The 22,377-nt window shown below is 33.9% G+C and overlaps 1 protein-coding gene across 2 annotated transcripts; it reads right to left on the bottom strand.

Moving 5' to 3' along the window:
- Positions 1-7,991: 7,991 nt before the first annotated feature.
- twist2 lies at positions 7,992-12,469 on the bottom strand. Of its 2 annotated transcripts, none has more exons than XM_079821792.1 (2): positions 11,754-12,469; positions 7,992-9,670 (listed from the first exon to the last, which is right to left on the bottom strand). In XM_079821792.1, exon 1 carries the CDS (start codon positions 12,277-12,279, stop codon positions 11,785-11,787), a length of 495 nt encoding a protein of 164 aa, XP_079677918.1. In that variant the 5' UTR covers positions 12,280-12,469; the 3' UTR covers positions 7,992-9,670; positions 11,754-11,784. The 2 variants fall into 2 exon arrangements, with proteins under 2 accessions (XP_079677918.1, XP_079677919.1); XM_079821793.1 differs by having other exon boundaries at positions 9,191-9,774.
- Between the last annotated feature and the right edge of the window lie 9,908 nt (positions 12,470-22,377).

Raw genomic sequence — 22,377 nt, 5'->3', positions numbered from 1 at the left:
CAGATTGTTCGAATATTACAATTAAATAATACTTAAATCGATATGTCATCCTCAATAAACCCGTCTCCAGCGTGTTGCCTCCGATCATTCGAATATTGCACTTTAATAATTATTTAATCAACATCATCCTCAATAAACCCGTCTCCAGCATGTTGCCCCCGGTCCCTCGAATATTCCGATCTATTATGACCTCAGAATAATAATAATAATACGCTGTTTGTTAATTGGCCAGAGGAGAACTGGCACCCCGACTGAGCCTGGTTTCTCCCGAGGTTTATTTTTCTCCATTAGGTCACCTGATGGGGTTTTGGTTTCCTTGCCACTGTTGCCTCTGGCTTGGCGTGCTCAGTTGCGGACACTCAATTTTTCAACGAAACATTGAAATAAATCTAATTAATGAACTAAATTAACCATTTAAACTAAATTACTGATCGAATTATTGATCTAAAGCCCACACTGTCGCTGTATGATAATTGAAATGAACTGATGACATCAGCGTTTTTTCCAGAATGGCTATACAGCTGAATAAAATATATGCTGCATTATTTTCCTGTTTAACACTGTAAAGCTGCTTTGAAACAATCTACATTGTTAAAAGCGCTATATAAATAAAGTTGACTTGACTTGACTATTAGCATTATTGTAAGGGTAGGTTTAGGGTTGGGGTAGCTTTAGGAATTAATAAAACACATCTGGTAAGTAGCACATTTATTTATTGTTATTTTATTGTGAGATTTTGCCCCACTTCCTACCATTGCTGTGCCCCTTCTAGTCACAACTCTTCTCGGTTTTTAGTGTATTTCTGTGGCAGAGTTACAGCGCCACATACTGGCCTGGCATGTATACTACATCGTTTTGAGTCCGTTTCAGTGGTTTCGTGTGTACACAGATATTTCTTGAGACGAGGGGGAAAAAAAGATCGGATAGGGAAAGCTCTGGCTTCGTGTGGATGTGGCATGAGGCTGCAGAAAGGTGAGGGTTTTTTTCGGGGTCGATGTTGCCTACACTGTAAACCCAAGCCTGCAGCACTCCTGTCAGAAACTATAGCTCCTAAACCCCTCCATGTATTAGAATGGACGCGAGACACACTAAACAATTCAATTACACTTCAAATAATTGTTTCCTAAAGATGGTTTCTTTTTGGTCATTTGGTTTCCTAAAGATGGTCATTTTAGGCAGTTTTTATTACAATGATTTCATTTCAAGTGTTCGTTTTTTAAATAAGTTTAGTTTTAGTTAGTTATTTGATGCTATAAAAACGGGGGGTGTGACGTCATGATTGACAGCTGAGATTGACGGCTTCTCTGAGTGAAGTTGTCACTGAGGCACTAACGGACTTTTTTCGAGATTTTTGGGAGGAGATTGAAGCTTTAGCTTTAATATCTACATTTCTATAAATGTTTATTTCACACCAACATAATGAATTGTTCTGCATCTGTGAGAGTGTGGGCGTGCTTTTGATAATCGCGCCTCTACTTCCTGCTCTCTACTGCGCAACTCCGGTCCCGAGATCGCTACTGCGCAGACTCGTCCCAAGATGTCAGCGCCGTGTGCGGGCCTACGAAAGCTTCAACTTTGGTCAGCGGAAGTCAATGAAGTCGTGTCGTCCATATTTTTTTACGGTCTATGTGTAAACCCTAACGCTCAAAATAATGAATTGGTTTGAGTAGAGCCAACTCAAATTAAACAAATTAGTTCAAATTAACTTTTATGAGTATTTTAAACTTTCTTTTTCTTTTGAGTTCTCAAAACTGACACGTTTGAAGTAATCTGAATTGTTTTGAGTTTTATGTACTTTTATGTTTCTTTTAATTTAGACTAACTTAAATTTAACCGAAACTGAGCTGGGATTTGTGTGATTTGATTTAATGTTTTGCTTATGTTGGTTTTTTTTGTAGGGTTACCATCATGGTGACGAGTGGAGCATGAGAGAGCATTTCATTAGTTTGAGAACAGATATACGTTAAATGTTTAGCATTGTGTAACCAATTAGCAATGTGGCATTTACTGAATTAGCTAGTTAAAGCTAGTCAAGTTAAATGTATGAATTAGCTTAGTCAAATATTTCAAGTTCAGAGCAATTAAAATGTATGATTACAAAATAAAAATCTGATAATTCTTTTTGCTTAAACTTTATAATTTTTTTAATTGAAGCAATTTTTTTTAGTTTTGCCAACTTATTCAGGTTTACAAGTATATCCATGGTCTAGAAAGACGGGGTTTTATTTCAGGATGTTGTTTGTCGTTGCCAAGGCGTTGCAATATAGTTGCAAAAGTGTCCTTTGTGTTCTTTAGTGTGTTGCTATGTGCTTGCTATTGCATTTATAGGTGGATACTTACTGCAGTGTTGCCAAGTCCACGGTTTTCCTGCGGAATTGGGCTACTTTTAAGTTGAGTTCCACGGGTTGATTTCCACCTTCCGTTCAAACGATTTCGGCACTCCAACACCCCCAGAACACCTCCAGACATACAAATTCAATGGACAATTTGGCCGCCAGATGGAGAATTCTGGATAACCCCGCCCACAGTGAAATCTCATTGGTCCAAATGCTCCACTTGGATGTATATTGAATATAAAATATGTTCTGTATCAAGTTGAACAACATATTCACTTGGTTAGGACACGTTGTAAGGGTAGTTTGTTTTATAATTAATTTGGTGAAATGGAGAGAATAACAGCTCCTCACCTCAGTGGCCTGGTGTGACCTTTCTTCTAATGAAGAGGAAAGCGGTCTGGTGTGCGAGTGTGCCGCAGAATGAACCCACAGACGAGACGGGATCGGGTTACTGCAGCCGCTGTGTGAGCGATCACACCTTTGTTTAACCACTGAACGTTATTGCAAGTAGCCTGATCCAGTTAAGGTGATGAATTTCTGCTCTTGAAAGTCCTGTATAAGATCATTATTCTTGTTTCACAGCTGCCTATATGTTATACGTCTCTCAAACACTTTGAGCAAAGAGGCCTGAGACTGAATAGAGATGCTGGTGAATCATAATACCGAATTATGCAAAACACTGATGAACTCTGAGTAAGAACGACACATCAGTCCAGAGGTAATTTCCATAGCCTGGTCTGCATGTGTTCTCCACACCAGCTTTTACAGCCACTTTAGTGTTTTAAGCCATTTTCTTGTCCAGTTTGATTCTGCCTCCAAGAGCAGCGGAAATGTCCCCAGCGGTGGAAAGACTGGAGGAATTTTAGGAAGGGGGGTGATTTTGGAATGACTGTGGCTGAGAAGTGTTTTTGGTGCTTCCCAGGATGAAGGGAGAGGTGGTGTTGCTGGCAGAGGAAGACTGAAAGTCTGTTCCTTCTCGCTGTTAATGGATGATAATAATAAGTATAATTTGTACACTACTTTACCCCTCAAAGCTCAAGGTGAAATTACAGGCACATTCATTCAAGAAATTTCAGAAATTACATTCAGAAATTAAAATGAATGAAAACTACAGAAGTATTTTTTGAACTTTAAATAATGGCTGGACAACCCTTTTCTGAAAGTTCAAAAAAGGCCAGTGTCTTTGTCTGAAGATTATATAGGCTATATGTACTTCGGACGGTTGCTAGGAGTTTGTAAGACAGATAGTTACTTAGCTGTTTGGTTTGTTTGTTGTTAGACAGCCAGACAGGCGTTGGTTGGTTGGTTGGTTAGTTAGTTAGCATCCATTGGAGTCTTTGAAAAAGTTAGTTAGTTAGTTAGCATCCATTGGAGTCTTTGAAAAAGTTAGTTAGTTAGTTAGCATACATTGGAGTCTTTGAAAAGTTAGTTAGTTAGTTAATTAGTTAGTTAGTTAGCATCCATTGGAGTCTTTGAAAAGTTAGTTAGTTAGTTAGTTAGTTAGTTAGTTAGTTAGTTAGTTAGTTAGTTAGTTAGTTAGTTAGTTAGTTAGTTAGCATCCATTGGAGTCTTTGAAAAAGTTAGTTAGTTAGTTAGCATCCATTGGAGTCTTTGAAAAGTTAGTTAGTTAGTTAATTAGTTAGTTAGTTAGCATCCATTGGAGTCTTTGAAAAGTTAGTTAGTTAGTTAGTTAGTTAGTTAGTTAGTTAGTTAGTTAGTTAGTTAGTTAGTTAGTTAGTTAGTTAGTTAGTTAGTTAGTTAATTAGTTAGTTAGTTAGTTAGCATCCATTGGAGTCCTTGAAAAGTTAGTTACTTAGTTACTTATAGTTAACAGCCATCAGAGTCTTTGAAAAGTTGGTTGGTTGGTTGGTTGGTTAACATCCATTGGAGTCTTTGAAAAGTTGGTTAGTTAGTTAGTTAGTTAGTTAGTTAGTTAGTTAGTTAGTTAGTTAGTTAGTTAGTTAGTTAGCATACATTGGAGTCTTTGAAAAGTTAGTTAGTTAGTTAATTAGTTAGTTAGTTAGCATCCATTGGAGTCTTTGAAAAGTTAGTTAGTTAGTTCAGTGGTTCTCAAGCAGGGGACCAGGGAGCCTCAGGAAACTTCCAAAGTGGCCTCGAGATGGATTAAAATGATTTATAAAATGACAAAACAAGCTTTAAAATAACCCAAAACTGCTAAAGTCAAGATGTAAACTGCCATCATATTTTAATGAATTCCCTCAAATTTTTTCTAGTTGCTTAAAAATCCTCAAAATCACGAAAGACTAGATAATCCATGTAAATTCATTGGTCATAGGAATTGTAAACACTGAAGAACATAGTTATTTAAAAAATATATATATATTAAATGTTGAATATATTGCCACTCCTTGTCTGTGTAAATAAACAAAGTGTGAAAATGAGCAGCTTTGTCATTACAGCCATATGACCAGATTTTGGGGACCCTTCGAATATTGTCTCTTGACAATGGGGTGCCTTGGAGTCAAAAAGGTTGGGGACCACTGCTTTAGGGTCTTTTGAAAATTTCAGTTAGTTAGTTAGTTAGTTAGTAATAATCCATTAGGGCTTTTAAAAATTTCAACAGGCCCTTGCATGTACTGATCTTACCTCCCAGTACCTTTCTTTCCTATGTACTGAAGGTCCAAAGCGTTCCAGAACTATTCTTGTCCTCCATAATCCCTTCCTGGCTTTTTGGATTGTTTATACTAAATGTAAGCATCTCCACCTGTTGTTCCCAGATGAAATGCTCTCAGTATACAGCACTGCACCTGTGCCGGAGGAACACACCTGCTCTGTAGATGTCCTGTCCCAGAACGCATGTCCGTAAGTAACACTGTCTGAATCCACTGTCCTTCAGCCATGTCCTGATTTGATCTGCTGGTCGGTGATTCAGCGCAGACTTTTGTATGCGATCTAAGGCCAAACATGTGCTCCACTGCCACGTCATCTACCCTTGAGCACGGATCCGGTCCTGTGGGTTCGTATATTGTACACGTGGAGCTGTTTTAGGGCAAGAAGGCCAGTATCAGCCTCTTATATGAGTGTTATGGGATCAAATTGTTACTCATCTCGATTCCACTTGTTGTCATCCGGAGAGTCTAGCATTTGAGTTCTATCACAAGAATGTAATTTGTAAGCTACAAACTCTTGAAAAGCTGCACATAATGTTTTGAAATATTAAACCAATAAGCCATTCAAAATCGAAGGTAATTATAGAATAGTGGTGTCTAAACATCACTGGACGCTATAGAATTGTATTGTATGGACATTGAGGCATTTTTCAAAGTATCTTATTTTATGATCCACGGAAGGAAGTCAGTCATAACATTTTGGAATTTCATAAGTGTGAGTAAATTGACTGAATTTTCTTTTTTGGGGGTAAACTATACTTTTAAGTTTAAAAATAGACATTCATTTTTTTGTATTCTTTTTTTTTTAAGTCATCCACCAAGAATGCTAATATAGTTAATTAGGCTCACTGTAAACTGTTTACAGTGTAATTTAGCACATTAATATCAATTTGAGGTCACAGGTGTGTGGTGTTTATCTGCATTTTACAACAGTTTTGAGGTTGGCTCATTAAGTTAGCCTGAAGTTAGAGTTAGCTGTTGTCTTTCCTCTATAGCTTATAGTTTAGGCCTACTATCAACACAGAAGGTAAAAGTAAGCCACTAGGGTGGTAGCCTACAAATCTGATTCTAGGTTTATCAGAAGGAAATATGCGTCCTGCCAGGGCCCACCCCCACAGTGTAATGTAACCTTGGCATTAGCTTGAACATGAAATCCTTTCTGCGGCACATGCAGCGTAAACCTTTACTTTATCCGTTTTACTGCAAATTAAAATTTTGTTGCTTTTTCCGTCTCATTTTACGGGAAACATCTGGGGCTTGCACCACTCCGTAACTGTGGCCCGAGGCATTCTGGCTCAGAAGGAAGGCGGGAATAATGAGACATTATCAAACATGCTGCTGATGGATAGACTTTCCCTCAACACAATGAACACACAACCTTTTAATTTTATTTATTTTTAAATCCATGTGCCTCTCACATAATTTTAAATGTATTAATGATGGGAAGTCGACTCTTTCCCGTGAATCGGCTCTTTAGAATCAGTAAAAAAAAAGATTCAGTGATGATTCAGTGATGTCATGTCTCGATTATTTCATCACACGTCCATGATATAATTGCATTGCATAATATATGCATAAGAAAGCCTTATGTAGGAACTAGTGAAGTCAAATCGATTAATCGCGATTAATTGCATCCAAAGTAAAAGTTAATGTTTACATAATATATGTGTGTTAGTGTGTATTGTATATAATTATTATGTATATATTAATACACACTCATTCATGTATATATTTAAGAAATATTTGCACGTATATACTATATTTATCTCATTTATATTATATATAAATATTTTATATTTAAATATAAAATTAATCTTAAATATATACATGCATGGGTGTGCATTTACATACATAATAATTATATACAATACACACTAACACACATATATTATGTAAACATGAACTTTTATTTTGCATGCGATTAATCGCGATTAATCGATTTGACAGCACTAGTCGGAACACTTTGCTGTTTTGTTTTTTTCTGAAAAAAGCTTATTAATAATAAGAGTGTTTATTTATTGTAGCCCGAATTTCCTTCCTGACAGTCTTCAACTCATAAAAACTAAATTATTTTGAACCTACTTGTTATAATAAGCTAGGCTACTTAAAATAATTTACATCACTCGATTGAATATTTGCATGACTTCATTTCTCTGCCCATTACGAGTTGGGTATATTTCAAAATATTCGCTCCGATTCGAGAACTGTCCACTCGTTATTCGTTCAATTCAATAGATGCGTGAACGAATCACTTTTTGAACAAATTTGACCTGTTCATTAAAAAGATTCGATTCATAAGAACGAGCCCTTTGCGAATCGGACATTAGCTAATTTAGACGCAATCTCCATAAACACAGTGAACACTATTTCCTTTTGTTGTGCATCTCTTTAAACATTAAAAATAGCTAGTTGTATTCCTTAAGAAACCAAGATGTTTTTCTTGAGAGTGGGCGGTTGATAGACGTGTGAACTTGTTTTATTTTATGTTATACAAAGTGTAAATGTTCTTGCTTTCCATGTACGCTAATGATTAGCCTATTGGACGAGTGTGTCAGAACAGAAGGGCATCTTTCTCCAGTTACGTCTCGACGTCAGTAGACGTTCTCGAGAGCCCTGTTCAGTTCGTTTCCGTTGCGGTCGCAGAGATTTGCGCAGGTGCACAGAATAAAGAGAGAGGTGTGTATCTAACGGGCTGGTTCTCACTCTTCGTCGCAGTTTTCACCAGAGAACTTTTTTTCTTTTCTTTGGGTTTCCCCATCACCACATATTTAAGACATTTTATTTTTAAACTGCAGCTGCCTTCTCGTACGTTTTTCTCTTTGGGTCAGTTGCGTTTCACCAAATTACCTTTATAGTTTTCTTTTGTGGGAGATAAAAACGTATATGTGATGGTAACTGTCCTGAGATTGGGAGCCTATGTTGGCATATTGTACTCTGGAAACAAATCAACACAAAGTGTGCTTCAAGGAGGGCAACCACAAAAAAAAGTAAATTGTAAGGAAGGAAAAGTTGGCACACCACAGCTCCAAAAAAAAATAGACAAATATTTATTTCATTTTCCCACCACAGGTGACGTTTCGAGCTCAGTGGCTCTTCATCAGAAGATTATACTCTGGCACAATCTTTTATTGTTATTTCCTTATATAAAAAAAAATAAGCAGTGAAGCAATTATGTTTTAAAACACTGACATAGCTACTCTCGTCTGTGAAATCAAAGTAATTGTTGCATAACCAGCATAAAGGAAATGATTTGTTTAGTCACGTGACAATAAAACCATAACACCACCACATTTTTGGAGTCATAAAATCTTTTTGTAGTTGTTGTTGAAAATGGAATAAAGGCTTATGTATGAAACCTAAACCTAAATAACAATTGTAACTATTAAACCTTGCTTTTCTGGTAACACTTTATTTTACTGTGTCATTGTAACATGAACTTACCATAGTAATAAAGTAAATTATGCATAATTACATGCAACTAAACCTCAATCAAACCCTAATCCTACCCTAACCCTATAGTAAGTAGTTAATTAATATTGCTCAGTACTTAAGTGTATAATTACACTGTAACAATGACACCTTAAAATAAACTGTAACCTTTTTTTTCCCTGTTTATCATCAGTGGCATGTATTGATCCATATACAGACATATATCTGATGTAAAGGTTCTTGCCAAACTTCAACTCCAAAATATCATAAAATCAAATGAATTGATAAAAGCAATCAATATATTAATAAACAACTATTTTTAATATTATCAAGTGCCATACTGGAAATAAACGTGTTTTTTTTGTGTGTGTGTGTGCCTTCAGAACAACTGAGCTTTTATCAAACATGAATGCCTCAAAAGTGGTTTCTTTTAGATTTTTATCAAGCTAAGCCTGGGAAAATGAGATGTAAACAATTAAATGCTTTGCGAGCGTTTGGTGTAGATTTAAAGGAGAAATGAAAAGGTCTGGTAGGGGTCCGGTATTTAAATGCTGTGGTTATCTGCAGTTGTTAAAGAATTTGCCTCCAGCCGTCTGGATTCAGTGATTTCTTCTTATTAGAGCGGACAGGCTTTTTTTTTATAAGCTTAGAGGGTAAAACTGGCTGGACTTTCTTTTCGGCTAATGAACCTGCACTGTTTATAACATATTTCTTTTTGTAACGAAAGAAAGGGAAAATCTGAATGCTTTTTTTTCTACAGTGATGATGTGGACACATGCAATCAGCCTAAATGTTCAAAAATATGTTTTAATAAATAAGCAAAATGTACAATGGATGGAAATCGAAAACGTTGCATAGGAAAAATCAAATGTATGCATTCATCCATGCAGCATACTTCAAGAAAGTATTGCTCTAAATTGCATTGGTCCCTTAAAAAAAGCTGACAATACTCACAGGTAGCATATGTACAATAGTTTTTTTGTTCATATATAAACTCTTCTGTTTAGAGACAAACACGAAATATGGTTTCAGATAACAGATGGCCTTTCCTGTACTATCACCACAGCGACATTTAAGAATAACTTGTGAAAAAGATTAACTGTATTTGACGACAGAGGAGACGTCATCTACTTTTTCTCTAAGCATATAAAAAGTTCCTATGGTTGTGTCCTTCATGAGGATGTATCCACTGAATGTCCCTTGGCCACGTCTTTGAGGTTTAGAGGTTCATCAATAAATCCTTTGGTGTCTTCAAAATGAGTGGAAGTAAACAGTCTGTGGAAGAAGAAGAAAATAAAACGTTTCATTTTGGTTCAAAAATCGGCTTCTCTCTGTCATAGGCCTGCAGGAATTTTCAACGAAGACCTTGAACCTTAAGGCTTGAACAAAGAAAAATGGGAAGCTATTAATGATCCCAATTTTTAATTCTCAGTGGGATCATATGCTTAAACAGGAAAAGGCTTGGTTCAAACATGTTACACAAATCCCAGGTGGAATTACGTCACTGGAAAATAACTGTTTCAAGAGGTCATTTGGTTTGAAATCCGAAGCCGTACACCTGCCTTTCTTCGGAATTTCTCAGTAGCACGTATTGCTTTATTCAAATAAATTCATAAGAATCAATTAGACAAACAACAAATATTATTGCAAGTGTTGAGTTCGACATTATGACAGCTAGCCCTATAATTCAATGCATAAAAATCTACTTAATAGCTAAAATAGGACCAAAATCATTCATATAGGACATTTTCTGTTTGTTTTTTTCACCACTGGATATTATTTTGTATTTTGTTGTCTAAAGAGACCTCCATGCATATTTTAGCTTATTAAATCAAATGTAACTAATAATTAAATACTTTAAATGAAAATTCTTGTTAATAAACGAGCTCATATTTGAAGATCTCCTTTGGTTCTTTTCACAAGCATAGGCTAAACGTGGTTTTGGTTGCAGCTCACCTTCACTCTCAAAAAAACAAGCTTCCTGTTAGGACCAACTTCACATCCTGATGCCATATAGAAGAATCTCATCGTTCCTTAGAACTATGTTCCACACACAGGTGTCTTAACTTCTTCTTTCGAATATAAAAAACGTTCAAATGCTTACCGTTTCACCTCACTCAGGAATTATTTTCCATTTTTCTCTCTCCTTTTTTTTTAGCTTGACGTTTTCGAATGTGCGTTTTAACTTAACCAGATTAAATCGCAGCTTAAATTTGAGTTTTATTCACGAGAGGGAAAACGTTTCTTCTCACGGTTGGGTCGTTATTCGTTTAATAAGATCGACGATATAATGAGAATGTTTATTTGTTTACTGTATAATCGTCGTAAATGCTTAGAACTGAGAAACTGAGGGGAAAAGCAGCGTTTGTTTTTCTTGTTATTTCTGACAAATATTGGCTGCATACCACAGCTTTTCATACTATAGTTCTGTCTGGGATGTCTCTAATTTGATTTTACTAGAAATATTTGGCTTTATTAGTCGAGAAATGTGTAACCAGCCGTTTCTCGTTGTTTTTGTGCTGCACGTTCATTTTCTGACTGTAAATGCGCGCGCTTCCATGGTGTATTTAGAGGGCTCTACGATTGTATGTTTGTCTTTATAGCATAATAGCTATACTGTAATGATTATAACACATACATGTGTCCTCATATTAATTTAGTCAAAATGGCATATTTTGTCCACTGTAGTAACATTTCTGTTATAAAACATGCCATTTGTTTATGTCCTGATGTTTCTTAAAGACAACTTTCTGGCCTTTTCTGTGACACCAGGTTTTTGGGGGGTGTGGCCATATAATAATAATAATAAGCTAATAATAATAATTTGAATATCCTCGTGATACCTAGCATTTTGTCCCCTATAGTAGGCCTAAACATTTATGTTAACATATCATCTAATTAAGACATTTTATAGCAATTGTAGGCCTATGCCTAAATAAATAAATAGGACTTTGTCTAACATAAAATCATTTGTAATAGACTATATCTTTTTTTTTTAAATGCTTTTTGTGTTTGGCCTCAGGAAGATATAAAGACATTCCTTCAGTGGAATTAGTTACTGCTGTAGCACATCCACGTATCTATAATATTATGATAAAACAATGAATCATTGCACGTGTAAAATATGTATAAAATAAAGAACTATAATGCTTGATCTATCTGAACAAATCTAAACGAGACATTTTGGGGCGTCATGAGGATATATAGCCTACTAGAGTTGCATTCCTGCAATGAACTGTCAGTGTCAGTGGTCCAGAGCAGCTGGAGTTTCTCTAAAAGCAGCAGGTTACTGCCGTCACACACATCCAGTTAGCTCGACAATATATTAGCCCTAACGTCTTGTCATCTCTCTACCCACCCGTTTGGCATGGTATGGACGTGTCTCGCTGCTAGTGGGACGCAGACATCGACCACGCGCCCTCCATCCTCCACACCGAAAAGGCGTAACTGAGTCTCTCGTGCGCGACGTAGCTGCAGCTCGACATCTTGTTGTCCATCTCGTCGCTCTGCAGCACTTGACAGAGGAAATCAATGTACCTGGAGGCGAGCTTGAGCGTCTGTATCTTGCTGAGTTTATCCGAGGGGAGCGTGGGGATGATTTTGCGCAAAGACGCGAACGCTTCGTTCAGCGACTGAGTCCGTTGCCTCTCCCTGACGTTCGCCAGGACGCGCTGGTTCTGCAGCTCCTCGAAAGACTGAGTGGTGCTCGGGCTCGGCTTCTTGTTCCGCTTATTCACGGAGCTCGGGCTGCTGCTGCTGTCCTCGCTCGACTTTTTACTGTGTCTCCTCTTCCTCCCGAACTTTTTCTGTTGTCTGTCCAACTCCTCCTCGCTGGTCACCAGGCTGTCCACTGGGGAGACGGGAGAGCTTGAACTCTCTTCCATTTCTTTTTTAAAGAAATGAGAGGGTCGAGGAGAAAACGCGCTCTCCACCTTTGAATCCGTGGTCAGACCGTTATATCCGTGCGTGCGTTCGTCCGTCCGTCCTCCTGAAGACCCGAGACTGCGCCTCTCTCTACTTCCAGAAGTAGAGCTTGGCAGAGTTTTCCTCCCGCAGGAAGTTTTTTCCAAATTTTTTGGGAAACTTTATCCTAGTCTCTGATGCTAAATACTAGTGTGAATAGAGGGGGAGGAAGCGCTGCTCTCTGATTGGTGGACTAATAAACAAGGAGGACCAGTCTTAAGTTACACTGCACCTCTCCACTGGCTGTCACTCAAATTATACCCCACTTTTAGTTCATGCTCTCAGTTTTAGACAATATTCAAATCTCACACTGTAAAAACGACATTTTAATGGGAAATTAATGTGAAGTGGTGCGGTACAAACCGGTCAAGTATTATAGTAAAAATGGTATTATGTAATTATAAGATGAAAAAATATGTGTAAAATAGTGTACATAGTACTTGTTTATAGAAGTAAAAATAATTATCTCCCATTTTAAATATTACAATGTAGGCAGTGTGTAATATGGTAAAATATTGTTGAAATTGATATTTATTTTTTAAAGAAAAAAAAGTATAAATTACTCTTATAATTTATGAGGAAAGGACATTTCCAGAATTTCTTGCATTACACACTTGTTTATTTTTATCAGATTGTTATAAGTTTTATTTTTTTGATGCCTTTGAATTCTAAGGGTTATTGGGGCTAGTATAATATCATTTAATATTTCTCAATAGGTGTGGTGTTGTCAACAAAAAACTACTGAACATTTACACCTTTACTGTCCAGGAAAAAGTCTCTCAGGCTTTTATTTGCTTTACACCAAATTTCAAATGATGTGAAAACGTATTACACCATAATTCTTAAATTATGCCTCTTTGCGTTTGGCATATGAAAATATGGGAATTTTTGATGTTGAGAATTCACAAAAAGGTCCAAGGATGCAACAGTTTAAATTTTTGTTCGTTTTTTCTTTTACATTCATAATTAGCCATTGCTGCTATGATTGATTTTATGATTGAAACCTGTGCATTATGTATTGAATTCTAGTATTCAGTATTACGGACGTCCCCTGTTAATGTTTTAAGGTAATATTTTTCCATGGTTATTAAAATGCCACAAAAAGCCCCTCGCCTCTTTCGGATCATGTGGCGCACGGTAGATGAATTTCTTTGCAGACGTTTCTTCACGCCATTCTTTCAAGTCAGATGAAAGACCTTTCCCTATTGTTTTCCAGAATAAGTCCAAGGTTTCACAATACCCTAAACACATGTAGGAGTCAGCCTGTTGTGAAGAACTTTTGGCAAAGCCTCACAGGCTTTTTCTCTTACACGGGCCTGGACTGTCTCTTTGAATAAGACAATAATAATGCATGTCAGATTTCTTTTACCAGTGTCCAGTGTTCAAAAGAGGCTTCGGGATGTTTTGTATAAGGCAGCAGTTTGGTCACATTGGTAAGGTTTTCAGTTGTAAATTATGCCTTATTTTAGAAAGAAGATTTGTTTCCCTTTGATTTATGTATGTAATCCACATGTGAACGGATGACTGACACTTGGGGCAAAGCCAGCAAGAATAGCCTTGAGGATGCTCAGATGATCTCCATGTCCATTCTGGTTAAAACATGGACGTTCAATCTGAAAGGGTTTTCAGTGAGGGATGTTTATAATTTTAGAGCTTCAAGATAATGCGACGTGAATGCTTCTTAATCAAAGAGCTTGAAGCAATTATAGTTTTACATGCTACAGCATCTCTAATATAAAGAAACTAGAAAATTGTTGAACGAGTCAACCGGCTTTCGTGCACTTAGACAATGAACAATGTAAAAACTGCCACAATTATAAAACTCAAAAACATCCTAATGTAGCTCGAAAAATCCCCAAATATTATGTTTCATCTCCTCTGTTCTGCACTGACTGACTCATTTCATTTAAAGGAATCCAAAAAAATGAACATTTACTTACCATTATGACCAAAACCGTATGCTTTTTATTCTTCCATACAACACAAAAGGTGAGTTTTTGAAACTCTTTGATTTTTATTCGGTCTGCTTTTTTCCATATAGTGAACGTACAATAAATGAGAATTGAAAAAAGTACCATAAAATGATTTCTTGGTGAAATGAACAGACTAAGATACTTCTGAAATGGCATATTCAAAAGATATAAAGAGCAAAAATTGCCGTTTTTGTGTTTCGCCCAGGTTTGGAACGAAATGATAGGTGAGTAAATATGACCTCAGGTTTTTATTTTTGGCTGAACCATCCCTTGAAGTACTTGCCTTTGATAAACACTTTTTGGATTTTCCAGCAGCATGAAGGATCAGGTGATTGGGAAAAATGAATATCTTCTGTCCTGTAATTCATAGTGAAAGGATAAGAGAGACATTGACATGTGCCCAACTTTGAAGCCTGTTTCCCTCTAGCCTGACCCGCTCCATCAACACCGCTGCTTGAGATAGACTCCATATGGCCCAGCGGCACAGCGAAGCCTCTCCGGATCACAAGCTCTCGTGACTTACAGGTATATATATACTCCATAATACCATATAGATTTCTACGAAGGCCCCTGCAGGGGCCAGATCTGGTACCATCTGACCCAGCCGGCAGGTTCTGGAGATGACCCACATCAGATCAAAGATATGCCGTGCCATATTTCACTCTGCTAAGATGACGTGTTTATATCTCTTTGACACTTCCAAATCAGCTCCACATGGCCTGGAACTCTTTAATAAGCTGAAATCCTTTCCGCGGCAGCCTGTCACATCAACCTGCAGATGTTTGCAGGCTGATTTTAGATTCAGAAACAAATAGAAAAGCCACGCGGGAGACAATCTGGTGGTCTGGCGGCTTTTACACTTTTAGTGAGCGAATAATAGAAATCTCAATGTGTGTGACATTCGTAATGTTAATTGGTTAGAGATGTTCTTGGAAGAATTGTGGGGATTTGTTAGACAATCTTAGAGATGGGATGAATATTATAGTCCTGATTGAAGGTGATAAAGTTCAGCCCCAAAAAAACAGTACAGACGAACCCAATCTGTGACTGCATTTTCTTCCCTGTTCTGTAAGGGCACGCATAAATCAATGCATATATAGCCGTCCAAAATGTGTGCAATGCCAAGATGAAACACACACAGCTGTTTTTCATTGATATCAGTGCAACGTCTTTTACTGAAAGTGCAGTCAGTCTTAATATGACTGCTGCTGCTGCTGCTACTGTAAATGACACAACACTTGTGTAAACCGTAACCTCCAAAATGTGCTTTTCTATGACGATTCCCTTTATCTTTTCAGCAAGTAGATGAAGATAAACAGATGCCTTGCTCCTCACTCTGAGGATGTGGTGTGAAGATGGCATGTCTTGGTGAACCGTCAATGCAAACATGTTCCTACAAACATTGATGTTTGCATGGATAATCTCTTCGTTTGTACTTGCAGAGTCATGAACTTCATGCAGGCATCCTTAAGAGAGGTTTTTACATTTGAATATTCTTAACCCTCTATGGCATGGTGTTGCCCTCAGGCAACAAACTGCCTTTTTGGACCTCACATCGCCCCTTTAACTTTAATTTTTGTTTTTTATATATATTTATATAATATCACCTGACATGTCTGTTCACTGAAATGAGGGGCTGAAGTGGGTTTGACTTTTTGTTTGGGGGTGGAGCAGTCCTTTCATGAAGCAAAGCCACATGGGACACAGTGTCATCAATTGGTTAGATAAATAACACTTTTTAACATGTTTAAATTGAAATAACTTTATATAAAAAAATATATGCATGTGCATCAGTATGTAAAGAAGTATGTTTGATTGTTTAAATATTTATTTTGTTTTTATTTACATACTAAAACTGTTTTTTTGTTTGTTGGTAGTATCATTGTGATAGGACCATATGGTGCATTCAAGTCCTCCTAGGAAGTTTGTTTTACAAGTTCAGAAAACTCAAAGATTGTGCATTGTGTGTCATTTATGTTTTTTTTTTTTAAATTATTATTAACACCAATCAGTCATAACATTATGACCTAATAATGGTTCCTAATATTGTGTTGCTCCCCATATTGCTGCCAAAACAGCCCTAAGCCATCGAGGCATGGACTCCACTAGACATCTGAAGGTGTGCTGTGGTATCTGGCACCAAGATATTAGCAGCAGATCCTGTAAATTGCGAGGTGGGGCCTCCATGGATCGGACATGTCTGCTCAGCACATCCCACAGATGCTTGATTGGATTGAGATCTGGGAAATTTGGAGGCCAAGTCAACACCTCAAACTCGTTGTTGTGCTCCTCAAACCATTCCTGAACCATTTTTGCTTTGTGGCAGGGCGCATTATCCTGCCACAGCCACCAGGGAATACCGTTATGCCTGGTGTATGAATATAATACATGAGGTGTTAGTTGTAATTAGTAGTAGTTTTTTTTTTATTGTTTGTTTTTCAAAATAAAACTTTATCTCATGCACATATTGCTTGTTTTGCCTATTCCACCTATGTAGAAAACCTTGGAGTATTAGTACCCTTATAGCACATTGTTGCCCTGAAGCAACAAACCAAAATCTGGTTCAGGGGTGGGGGGAAGACACTTTTTATGATGGATATATTGTCAAGGACCCCCAAAAAAAATTTCCCCCAAAAAAAAAAAAAAAAATCATGCCATGGGGGGTTAAGACAGTGTATACTATTACATAAAAGTGTAAATTATTCAATTATTACATGAAGTCAAAATGGACAGGAATTCTAAATAACGACAGTGTATACTATTACATAAAAGTGGACATTATTCAATTTCATAAAAGTGTAAATTATTAAATTATTACATAAAGTCAAGATGGACAAAAAATCAAAATTACGACAGTGGATACTATTACATAAAAGTGGAAATTATTCAATTAAGTCAAAATTAACAAAAATTCTAAATTATGAGAGTGGATATTATTACTTAAAAGTGGAAATTATTCAATTATTACATAAAGTTAAAATGGACTAAAATTCAAAATTACGAGAGTGGATACTATTACATAAAAGTGGACATTATTCAATTATTACATGAGTCAAAATGGACAAAAAATTCAAAATTACGACAGTGGATACTATTACATAAAAGTGTAAATTATTCAATTATTCCATAAAGTCAAAATGGACTAAAATTCAAAATTACGACAGTGGATACTATTACATAAAAGTGGACATTATTAAATTATTACATAAAGTCAAAATGGACTAAAATTAAAAACTACGACAGTGGATACTATTACATAAAAGTGTAAATTATTCAATTATTACATAAAGTCAAAATGGACTAAAATTCAAAATTACGACAGTGGATACTATTACATAAAAGTCGAAATTATTCAATTATTACATAAAGTCAAAATGGACTAAAATTCAAAATTAGGACAGTGGATACTATTACATAAAAGTGTAAATTATTCACTTATTACATAAAGTCAAAATGAACAAAAATTCAAAATTACGACAGTGGATACTATTACATAAAAGTGGACATTATTAAAATATTACAAAGTCAAAATGGACTAAAATTCAAAATTACGACAGTGAAAACTATTACATAAAAGTGGACATTATTCAAATATTACATAAAGTCAAAATGGACAAAAATTCTAAATTACAACAGTGTATACTATTACATAAAAGTGGACATTATTAAAATATTACATAAAGTCAAAATTAACAAAAATTCAAAATTACGACAGTGGATACTATAACATAAGTGGACATTATTCAATTATTACATAAAGTCAAAATGGACTAAAATTCAAAATTACGACAGCGGATACTATTACATAAAAGTGGACATTATTCAATTATTACATAAAGTCAAAATGGACTAAAATTCAAAATTACGACAGTGCATACTATTACATAAAAGTGGACATTATTAAAATATTACATAGTCAAAATGGACAAAAATTCTAAATTACGACAGTGTATACTATTACATAAAAGTGTAAATGATTCAATTATTACATAATGTCAAAATTAACAAAAATTCAAAATTACGACAGTGGATACTATTACATAAGAGTGGACATTATTAAATTATTACATGAAGTCAAAATGGACTAAAATTCAAAATCACGACAGTTGATACTATTACATAAAAGTGGAAATTATTAAATTATTACAAAAAGTCAAGATGGACAAAAATTCAAAATTACGACAGTGTATACTATTACATAAGAGTGGACATTATTAAAATGTTACATAAAGTCAAAATGGACTAAAATTCAAAATTACGACAGTGGATACTATTACATAAAAGTGTAAATTATTCAATTATTACATAAAGTCAAAATGGACAAAAATTCAAAATTACGACAGTGGATACTATAACATGAGTGGACATTATTCAATTATTACATAAAGTCAAAATGGACAAAAATTCAAAATTACGACAGTGGATACTATTAAATAAAAGTGGACATTATTCAATTTCATAAAAGTGTAAATTATTAAATTATTACAAAAAGTCAAGATGGACAAAAATTCAAAATTACGACAGTGTATACTATTACATAAAAGTGTAAATTATTCAATTATTCCATAAAGTCAAAATGGACAAAAATTCAAAATTACGACGGTGAATACTATTACATAAAAGTGGACATTATTAAAATATTACAAAGTCAAAATGGACTAAAATTCAAAATTACGACAGTGGATACTATTACATAAAAGTGTAAATTATTCAATTATTACTTAAAGTCAAAATGGACAAAAATTCTAAATTACGACAGTGGATACTATTACATAAAAGTGGACATTATTAAAATATTACATGAAGTCAAAATGGACTAAAATTCAAAATCACGACAGTTGATACTATTACATAAAAGTGGAAATTATTAAATTATTACAAAAAGTCAAGATGGACAAAAATTCAAAATTACGACAGTGTATACTATTACATAAAAGTGGACATTATTCAATTATTACATAAAGTCAAAATGGACTAAAATTCAAAATTACGACAGTGCATACTATTACATAAAAGTGGACATTATTAAAATATTACATAGTCAAAATGGACAAAAATTCTAAATTACGACAGTGTATACTATTACATAAAAGTGTCAATGATTCAATTATTACATAATGTCAAAATTAACAAAAATTCAAAATTACGACAGTGGATACTATTACATAAGAGTGGACATTATTAAATTATTACATGAAGTCAAAATGGACTAAAATTCAAAATCACGACAGTTGATACTATTACATAAAAGTGGAAATTATTAAATTATTACAAAAAGTCAAGATGGACAAAAATTCAAAATTACGACAGTGTATACTATTACATAAGAGTGGACATTATTAAAATGTTACATAAAGTCAAAATGGACTAAAATTCAAAATTACGACAGTGGATACTATTACATAAAAGTGTAAATTATTCAATTATTACATAAAGTCAAAATGGACAAAAATTCAAAATTACGACAGTGGATACTATAACATGAGTGGACATTATTCAATTATTACATAAAGTCAAAATGGACAAAAATTCAAAATTACGACAGTGGATACTATTAAATAAAAGTGGACATTATTCAATTTCATAAAAGTGTAAATTATTAAATTATTACAAAAAGTCAAGATGGACAAAAATTCAAAATTACGACAGTGTATACTATTACATAAAAGTGTAAATTATTCAATTATTCCATAAAGTCAAAATGGACAAAAATTCAAAATTACGACAGTGAATACTATTACATAAAAGTGGACATTACTAAAATATTACAAAGTCAAAATGGACTAAAATTCAAAATTACGACAGTGGATACTATTACATAAAAGTGTAAATTATTCAATTATTACATAAAGTCAAAATGGACAAAAATTCTAAATTACGACAGTGGATACTATTACATAAAAGTGGACATTATTAAAATATTACATAAAGTCAAAATGGACTAAAATTCAAAATTACGACAGTGGATGCTATTACATAAAAGTGGAAATTATTCAAATATTACATAAAGTCAAAATGGACAAAAATTCAAAATTAAGACAGTGTATACTATTACATAAAAGTGGACATTATTAAAATATTACAAAGTCAAAATGGGCTAAAATTCAAAATTGCGACAGTGAATACTATTACATAAAAGTGGACATTATTAAAATATTACATAAAGTCAAAATGGACAAAAATTCAAAATTACGACAGTGTATACTATTACATAAAAGTGGACATTATTAAAATATTACAAAGTCAAAATGGACACAAATTCAAAATTAGGACAATGTATACTATTACATAAAAGTGGAAATTATTCAATTGTTACATAAAGTCAAAATGGACTAAAATTCAAAATTAGGACCGTGGATACTATTACATAAAAGTGTAAATTATTCACTTATTACATAAAGTCAAAATGGACACAAATTCAAAATTACGACAGTGTATAATATTACATAAAAGTGTAAATTATTCAATTACATAAAGTCAAAATGGACTAAAATTAAAAATTACAACAGTGAATACTATTACATAAAAGTGGACATTATTCAAATATTACATATAGTCAAAAGGGACAAAAATTCAAAATTACAACAGTGTATACTATTACATAAAAGTGGACATTATTAAAATATTACATAAAGTCAAAATTAACAAAAATTGAAAATTACGACAGTGGATACTATAACATAAGTGGACATTATTCAATTATTACATAAAGTCAAAATGGACTAAAATTCAAAATTACGACAGCGGATACTATTACATAAAAGTGGACATTATTAAATTATTACATAAAGTCAAGATGGACTAAAATTCTAAATTACGACAGTGTATACTATTACATAAAAGTGGACATTATTAAAATATTACATAGTCAAAATGGACAAAAATTCTAAATTACGACAGTGTATACTATTACATAAAAGTGGACATTATTAAAATATTACATAGTCAAAATGGACAAAAATTCAAAATTACGACAGTGTATACTATTACATAAAAGTGTAAATGATTCAATTATTACATAAAGTCAAAATGGACTAAAATTCAAAATTACGACAGTTGATACTATTACATAAAAGTGGACATTATTCAATTTCATAAAAGTGTAAATTATTAAATTATTACAAAAAGTCAAAATGGACTAAAATTCAAAATTACGACAGTTGATACTATTACATAAAAGTGGACATTATTCAATTTCATAAAAGTGTAAATTATTAAATTATTACAAAAAGTCAAGATGGACAAAAATTCAAAATTACGACAGTGTATACTATTACATAAAAGTGTAAATTATTCAATTATTCCATAAAGTCAAAATGGACAAAAATTCAAAATTACGACAGTGTATAGGCCTACTATTACATAAAAATGGACATTATTAAAATGTTACATAAAGTCAAAATGGACTAAAATTCAAAATTACGACAGTGGATACTATTACATAAAAGTGTAAATTATTCAATTATTACATAAGGTCAAAATTAACAAAAATTCAAAATTACGACAGTGGATACTATAACATAAGTGGACATTATTCAATTATTACATAAAGTCAAAATTAACAAAAATTCTAAATTATGACAGTGGATACTATTACATAAAAGTGGACATTATTACAATATTACATAAAGTCAAAATGGACAAAAATTCAAAATTACGACAGTGTATACTATTACATAAAAGTGGAAAGTTTTCTATTATTCCATAAAGTCAAAATGGACAAAAAAATTATATTACGACAGTGTATACTATTACATAAAAGTGTAAATTATTCAATTATTACATAAAGTCAAAATGGACAAAAATTCTAAATTACGACAGTGATACTATTACATAAAAGTGGACATTATTAAATTATTACATAAAGTTTAAATGGACAAAAATTCTAAATTATGACAGTGTATACTATTACATAAAAGTGTAAATGATTCAATTATTACATAAAGTCAAAATTAACAAAAATTCAAAATTACGACAGTGGATACTATTACATAAAAGTGGACATTATTAAATTATTACATAAAGTCAAAATGGACTAAAATTCAA

This window comes from Gobio gobio (genome assembly GCF_949357685.1).
Source record: "Gobio gobio genome assembly, chromosome: 7".
NCBI lineage: Eukaryota > Metazoa > Chordata > Actinopteri > Cypriniformes > Gobionidae > Gobio > Gobio gobio.
The sequence above is the reverse complement of the archived record's forward strand: the minus strand, read 5'-3'. Positions and strand labels throughout refer to the sequence as shown.